Consider the following 8,223-nt stretch of genomic DNA (forward strand, 5'->3'; position numbering starts at 1 on the left):
ATATATATATATATATATATATATATATATATATATATATATATATATATATATATATATAAGTCATCCCCCGACACCCGTGTCGGGGGATGACTTTTGTGTGTGTGTGTGTGTGTGTCTAATACAAGAACTATTTCTATAAAAAAACATAGGGACCATTTTGTAATTTTGTCTAGGAAAGGTACTATTTCTGTAATTCTATCCAACAAAAGGTTCATTTCTGTAAATAAAGTTCAATGTAGGGACCATTACTATATAAATCAAGACCAAGGACCATTTCTGTAAAAACAAAATAAACATAAGGACCGGTTTTTTAATTCTATCTAGCAAAGGTACCATTTTTGTAATCTTGTCTAGCAAAGGTAGCATTACTTTAACACTCTTCAGCACACAAACTATTTCTATCAACAAAATCCAATGTAGGGACCATTACTATATATCTGTCAAGCACAAGGACCATTTACAGAAATGAGTTCCATACCATTACACAAGTTCAATTACACTACTACAAGTAGTGTAACAGAACCAACAATATATAACCCAATTTTTGAAAAACAGGTTCTACTTGATGCAATTCATTCCTTATCAATATTTAACCCAATTCCTAATTGGTGAACTGGAATTTATTAAAAAAAATGGTATACAACCCCGTTCATTCTAATAATGTCATATCTAGTGAAATTAGAGATGGAGCATGCAGTACTTGGATTATGTCTGTAATAGAATAAGTAAAACTATAATTCATTCGGATGATGTTAACTAGCAAGTATCATGTTTATATAATCTACTTATCAGAATCATGCTATATTTAAGAGATACAAAGCAAGGTGGATAATTAGTGTCTTGTTCCATATCTTTTTCTTGTCTTGTCAGTTTCTTTACATGGTTTTTGACTATGATTCCACTTACTAGTAAATGGTTGCTCTTTCAGGTGAAGAAAATGAAGGATCTATAGTAGATGTAAAAGTTTGGGTCGGGTTAGGGTATTACCCGCAAAAAGTTGTAAAAATTATAAGTAAAAAATATATACAAACTCCTTTCTCATATATTAATATTATACAAATTGCATTTTTGTTGCATTGTTGATTCATTTATCAAGTTGGCTTAATTGTTGTTATTAGGAAAGCAGTCATGTGTAGAAAGGTTGTGAGATTGAGGTCACAGTTAACATCACACAAGAAAATTGCTATTATATTTAAAACATATTGTAACCTAGTAAACAATGCAAAATTATATCTAACCAATGATCTCGACGGACCACTAAAGGTATATATTGTTTTATTGTTTTGTATTCTTTAACTCATAGATAGATATGTTAAAAAATAAATAAGAGAAAACATGCAATGAAAAATTGTGTTTAGATTTGATATGAGAGAAAGAAAAGAAAGACAACATGTTTAAAGATGTTAGATAGGTTGCTTTTTGTCATGCGTTCATTATCCACCGCTATTTTTTCATGCTTCCATATATTAATGTTAATGTTGTGTTTTGGTGTGTCAGGGACCAAAGTAAAAAGAAAACATTTATGGGTATCAACATCATGGAAGGTGGAATTGCATTCTAATTGAATACTATAAAAACAACAAAGAAAGAAAAAAAGAATGATACATATCACATTCGCGCTACCAATTCTAAGCAACCACAACACCAATTCAAATATTTATAGAATGCTGGAATAAAGAATAGATTTATACAGTTGAAGAGAAGAATCGTATGGAAAATTGAAGAAAGCAGAATCAAGAAGAAAAATCTCTATTAGGGTCGAAGCTCGATACAACGGAACAAAATAAAAAGGATGAACGAAAGGAAAAGCAACCTGTAGGTCGAAGGTCCAAGCTCGTCGGCAGTTGTGGCGCCAGAACCGGTAGCTTCATAGGAGAGACGTGTTTGGAGAGAATCGAATCACAGGAGAGGCTGCATGGTTGTTTCTTTTATCGGGGAGGCCTTTGATTTGTTTATTAGGATAAGGGGCAACAAAGGGTAGAGAGGGGCGATGACTATGAAATCAAAGTTAGTGTGGGGATCAGAAAGTTATTTTATTGATTGGAGGGAAAGTTAAATGATTTTCATTTATTTAGAAGGAAACCAAAACTAAAATTATCTAGTAGGGATTTACACGGAGGTAAATTTTGATATTTGATGTTTGATTGAGGTAAATTTTGATATTAGTTTGAAATTTTAGTTATCAAATAGTTTTGTAATAATATTTAACTTAATTTTTGGTTTAAGTATTATCTAATATAAATGATTCAAAAATTAAAATCTATTATTCATGTAATTTATTATTAGTAATAGTATGTGATTTTTATACTGCTCTTTTTAATTGTAGTAAAAGTTGCAACTTTTGATAAGATTTGCGACTTTTTTTCTTAAAAGTTGCAATTTATAATAAAATTTGTAGCTTTTAAAAAAAAAAGGTTGCAATTTTCAATAAAATTTGTAATCTTTTAAAAATAAAGTTGCAACTTTTAATAAAATTGATAAGTTTTTTAAACAAAGTTGCATTAACTCTTTTTGTGCAACCTTTTTGTTTAACGATACATTTTTTATAAACAAATGCAACTCTAGTGAAAATGTTGCATCTAAAAGGTCGCATTAGTCTCATTTGTAGTAGTGAGGTTTACAAACACAGAATAATTCAAAAGACTCCATGACTACTGACTATGCTGAAGATAAGGAAAAGCAACAAACAAACCCACATGCTACCTATACAAAATGTGTAAACAAATTCTACCTAAAGAAAAGACAGCATACTGCCTAATTATTTCCCAAAAACCCGATCAACATATGACCAAGTTAAGTTATCTACGTGGCCCTTGACTAAACAAACCGATTAAACCGAACACCATCGAGGTTCACTGGACGGAGTAGCGACAACATCAAACGTTTCATCAATATGGTCAAGCATATCGTAGGCTTAACAATAGGGGTGAGCAAAACCGAACTCGGAAACCGAAAAACCGACAAAAACCGGCAAAACCGAAACCGAAAAACCGAAACCGAAGCATAAACCGACGGTTTGGGTTTATATTTTTTGAAAACCGAAAATTTTGGTTTGGGTTGGGTTTTTGGGTTTGGTAAAACCGATAGAAACCGAACCGAACCGATTATATATACTATTTGTAAAAATATATAATTTATATACAAATATAAATATGTTTATAGAAGTAATGTCAAAAGGATGAGCAAGTTGAGGTGGGTAACGCTCTTGCGTGTGTTTCTAAAGGTTTCAAGTTCGAAACCTGTGGCCAAAATTTTACTTCATTTATTTTCGCAGCTATATAATCCTATCCCACATCGACACATGATCGAAACTTTGCTACATATGCTCGCCTACATAAGCTAAACATACATCCTCTTCAGGTTTATTCAGCTATTAGCTTTGTCCCACATCGCTTGAGGGATCAAAGTAGAAGCCATCTTCACTTCTATAAAAATGAGGATACGAAATGATAGAAAAACAGTTTTAGGTTTGGTTTAGTTCAAAAACTGAAACCGAAACCGAAAACCCGATTTGGAAACTGATAATCCATAAAACCGAACCCATGGGTTTAGGGTCGGTTAGGGTTCAAATTTTTAGAAACCAATGGTCATCGGTTTGGGTTCGGTTTTAGGGCAAAACCGACCCATGCTCAGCCCTACTTAACAATGAGTTGTGAAGAATTTTCTCCACGTATCGAACTTGTGGCGATAGAGATGGGGAAGTACAAGAATGTGTGCTTTGGTGTTTGTGAGTGCAAAGGCTTTATGAATGGGTGGTGTGGTGTTTGATGATCCTGACACTTTTAAGAAGGCAGAGAGTAGGAACGTAAGAAGCTATTGGGGCTTACAGGCGACACTGTTACTGCCATGAGGGGGAAGAAGAGAGTGAACATGAAATAGAGGGATTTTAGGAGGGAAATTAGGAAAGTCTTGGTATTCGCCCTAATACCATGTTTGGGAATGATATTTCTTGCATTGATTAATGAGAGAATACACAATATATATATATATATATACTAGTGGGCCGATATATATCAATACATACACACGAGTGGGCCTAACCTATTTATCAACAAGGGCCAGCTATGGGCTACAGTATATACATATATACACGTACACAAATTGAACTATAAAATGAAATTAAACATCTATTTAAACTTAAAAGTGTTTCTTTTTACCTATTGACAAGTTCAATATAACTGGATTTAATCTATTGAATATGAAGCAAGTCATGTATCCTAAATGAAAATGTTGCAATACAAATAGAAAACGTATTTAATTAGTTTATGGGTACATGATAATCATCCATCACCACTAAATCCATATCTCACTATCACCATTATGATTCATTCCTTCTATAGCTTTCTGTAGTCAAGGTAATGTTCCCATGTTGCGTTCTTGATGCTATTCCTATGTGTCCATCACTTTATTCTATCACTTGACTTCAATTCTAACAACTTAATATGCATTGTACTATACGTTTATTTTGCATCTTTATATATAAGTTATATTGACAAGTGGCATAGCGGATCCAGCGACGATGGTCGGGTTAAGCTCCAAATATCTAGCTCGCTGTTGCATGATGCTACGTTCCGCCTAGCTGATACATCTTGTTCATCCTTATCAACCGAAAAATCCAACTTCTCATCATTGGATTCTGATCCATAGCAAGAATACAACTGTTTTGATTCCTCCATTTGACCATTGAGCTGGGAAGCCACAAACTTGTCAAGATCCGCCCAGTTACTGATACACTCATGATCCTCCATCATTTTAGTATGAATGTTCCTTGAATGTTCCGCTTCCGCTAGTAAGTCGCTCATGGAATCATAGGTCTTGAGACTCGATCCTTGATCGAAGGTGGCTGAGCTTTCAGGAGGGGATGTGGTTAGCTGGGTGGAACTAGCGAGCCTAGGGAGGTGGACGAACATGGGATTCACGAATTGGGTGGTGGTGAAGTTTTCGATTTCTTGTTTGCAAGACCTACTGTCCATGTACACAAGTAATTGCTCAAGAACGTCATCTTTGTTTAACAGTTGTAACTGTGCTCTGGTATCCATAGAGTCAGGTAACGATCTGTGAGGGCTCTCGAGGGATTTATGGTAATTTTTCTTCTTGAAGACACGGCATACCACCCACCCTTCTTCGTGAGCATAATCAGACATGTTTGAAGCCTGAACCAAATCCAGATTTTCGAATACAAATTAATGCTTCTTGATCATAATTCATAAGGATACACATGTGTATGTAACCATCAAATTATTGCTAAAAAGATGCTATAGTGCTCTTGGTAATGCTTCATAATCTAAAGAAAACAATGACAGTGCTCCTACCCAACTAACAGTTACTAGTGACCAGAAGAACAAAGAAAACATCATGTATTATGCTCAAAAGTCAAAGAACTTACGCTGGAATCTTGCGTAGTAATGATATTGTCGTCAAGCCTGTATTCATGCATAATATAATCAGATTTCTGGCCATGAGGAGCTCTCCCTTTGTAAAACACAAGTGTCTTCCTCATGCCGATTCTTCTAAGGCTACTGTGTACGACTTTATCTCGTCCGGTGGCTTTCCAGAAACCAGCTGCAGTGGCACGATTTGTTCGGGTCCCTGTCGGATATTTCTTGTCTTTGTGACTAAAAAAGTACCAATCATTTTGGGGGGTGGAGCCTATATTGCACTTGTCTACAACACAAACAAAAAGCTTAAATTTTTTGCTTTCAAAGAAAAAAAACTATTGATGAATGAATAAATGAAATGTACATATACCTTGGATGTCCCAGGGTTCAAGCTTATTAAGATCAACCTCTCGAATAACATCAAGATCAATCTTTTCATAAGCAACTTTCTTCCTCAGGTAGTAATGAAGAAGTTCTTCTTCTGTAGGGTGGAACCGAAACCCGGGAGGCACTTTCGACTGACCATTGACGTTCACAGATAAATCCATTTCTTCTTTTGACATAGATATGTGATTGACGAACTTCAAGGAGCATATGATATGTGCGTAAGTTTGGTTGTAAGGACTTGGATTTATACATGGACAAAAGGGTTCAAAAAGGAATCCATGAAAAGTTATGGGAAAATGGCCATCTCAACCACCTTCTTAGACCAAGTATTTTCGTTCATACCCGTAGACAACGACTGGCTTTGATATATGGGTTCTTTGAGTACAGTTTCACTTGCTAGAAAGAGAGTTAAAAAGTTACAAGAATACAAGAGATCCCAGTAGGGTCGCTCTCTAATTCGAAAACAACAAACCACCTAAGCACAACAACAACAACACACCACATAATTAAAAACAATAATTGTTGTTTATGTTGGAAAAAATCGGGTCCCAGTAGGGTGGGGTATGTTGGAATGTGAGCAGGAGACTTGCTTCCATCTTGACAACGACCTTCGACCTTAATATCTCTCAGAAAACAACAGCTCAAACCACCGTGTGTGTGTGTATGAGAGAGAGAGAGAGAGAGAGAGAGAGAGAGAGAGAGAGAGAGAGAGAGATCTACATATATGGGTGTGTATAACTGTGTGTATATGGTGACAAATTTCAAATAATCAATGTGCAAGGATAAGATATAATTACGTCGAAGATGATGATGGATTGATGGGAGGTTGAAATTTTTTCCATCTTTCATCATTCCGGTACCAACTACGAACGACGGCAGGTCATTACCAAACTTTAGTGCCTCGTTCACAATTTCTACATTTCACGTTTCATTTGCAATCTTTCTTTTACTATTAGTGAAAGTCTAAGTAAATAAGTTTTATCAACAATTAATTAGCTACTTTAAGTAAATGCATTTTATTATTAATTCAACTGTAACTTAATTAATATGTTTTATTATCAACAACGGCCGTTCTAACCGGTCGTTCAAAAAAAAAAAACTACTAATGAAATTAATTATTTCATTGCTAAAAAGAAAAAAATGTAATACTGTTAGGAACGGATTTAATTAGCTACTAACGATGATTGACAGTTTAACTTTAATTGAAAGTGATTTTTTCATATTATTTGAAAAGATACGTATTTTATGATAACAAGTGAAAAGGCAAACAAAGATGTTCGATTTTTTTTTTTACCATAGATCCAAAACAAAAGTAACATCTACTGATCTAATTTAATGTTTAAGTTTTTGTGTTATTGGAAATATTAATAAAAAGGTCTAAAAAATAAAATAAGATTTTTGGCATGTATTACACATTTAATTAGTCAAGTATTTTTTTTATGCCTAATAGACCATTAAAATTGAGTTTACCTATCAATTACACCATTATATGACATGATACATGAACAGCCGGTTACTTGAGTGACTAAATACATAAATTCGTCAAACTTTGTTGTGCTACAGTGCTAAAAACAAACCACATATGTCAAGCCACATCAGCATGTCACTCGTAAACCGGATACAATTTCCCTTAAAACCTTTAATTAGTCGGTATTTTCTAACGTTCATGACCAGTTGAACACAAAAAATACTTGAGTGACTAAATATAAAAATTTGTCAAACTTTGTTGTGCTACAGTGCTAAAAACCCAATAAAATAATAAATCAAAATTTTGAATTTTTTTTAACAAAATAATAGTTTTTGATTTTTTTAAAACATAATTTTGATTTTTTTTAAAAATATAGATTTTTTTAAAGTTTTTAGAAAACGTGATTTTTTTTAAAAAATTGAAAAAAAAAATTTAAAAATACAATTTTTTAAAAAACATTAAATTTTCAAAAATCAGTAAGTTAAAAAAAAAAAAAAAAAAAAAAAAAAAACTATAACTTGTTTACCCCAAAAAATCAACATTTTAGGTAAACATATGTATATTTTTTCAAGTGTATATATGCATATTTCTTATATTATAATATTCGTTATTAATCGTCAAAAAACTCATTTTTATTTACTAACATATAAACAAAATAGTATAATATTTTATTCTATACAAAATAAAATCTAAAAAAACAAAAAATGCTACAAAATTTCAAAAGCGTTTTCATGTCTTTATATCAAAATTTTCATATTTTCTTCAATTTATTACTTTTCGTCTCAATATTTTCCATAAACTCTTCCAAATATACAAGAAAATTAAAAAAAAATTGACGAATACAAGAACACTCACAAAAATGCATATGTATATATCATGTAAGATTCACATGTGATTATATCATGTAAGATTCACATGTGATTATATAATGTAATATTCACATGCGATTATCTTTTAAGATTCAAATGTGAAATTTTACAAGAAAAT

General features: G+C 32.8%; 1 protein-coding gene across 1 annotated transcript; it reads right to left on the reverse strand.

Annotated features, from left to right (window-relative positions):
• Positions 1 to 4,178: 4,178 nt before the first annotated feature.
• On the reverse strand, positions 4,179 to 6,210 carry LOC145091626 (NAC domain-containing protein 43-like). The gene is made up of 3 exons (XM_079029385.1): positions 5,752 to 6,210; positions 5,390 to 5,667; positions 4,179 to 5,156 (listed from the first exon to the last, which is right to left on the reverse strand). Exons 1-3 carry the CDS (start codon positions 5,942 to 5,944, stop codon positions 4,488 to 4,490), a joined length of 1,140 nt encoding a protein of 379 aa, XP_078885511.1. The 5' UTR covers positions 5,945 to 6,210; the 3' UTR covers positions 4,179 to 4,487.
• Between the last annotated feature and the right edge of the window lie 2,013 nt (positions 6,211 to 8,223).

The sequence above is a fragment of the Lactuca serriola genome, chromosome 3 (assembly GCF_051521515.1).
Source record: "Lactuca serriola cultivar US96UC23 chromosome 3, Lser_US96UC23_V15, whole genome shotgun sequence".
NCBI classification, from domain to species: Eukaryota; Viridiplantae; Streptophyta; class Magnoliopsida; order Asterales; family Asteraceae; genus Lactuca; species Lactuca serriola.

Excerpts from the sequence above, each read along its gene's own strand:
- LOC145091626 (XM_079029385.1), bottom strand. The coding sequence starts at position 5,944 with ATGTCAAAAGAAGAAATGGATTTATCTGTGAACGTCAATGGTCAGTCG. Across the intron at positions 5,668-5,751 it reads TGAACCCTGGGACATCCAAG|ACAAGTGCAATATAGGCTCC; the intron begins GTATATGTACAT and ends TTTGTGTTGTAG. Across the intron at positions 5,157-5,389 it reads TTACTACGCAAGATTCCAGC|GCTTCAAACATGTCTGATTA; the intron begins GTAAGTTCTTTG and ends GATTTGGTTCAG.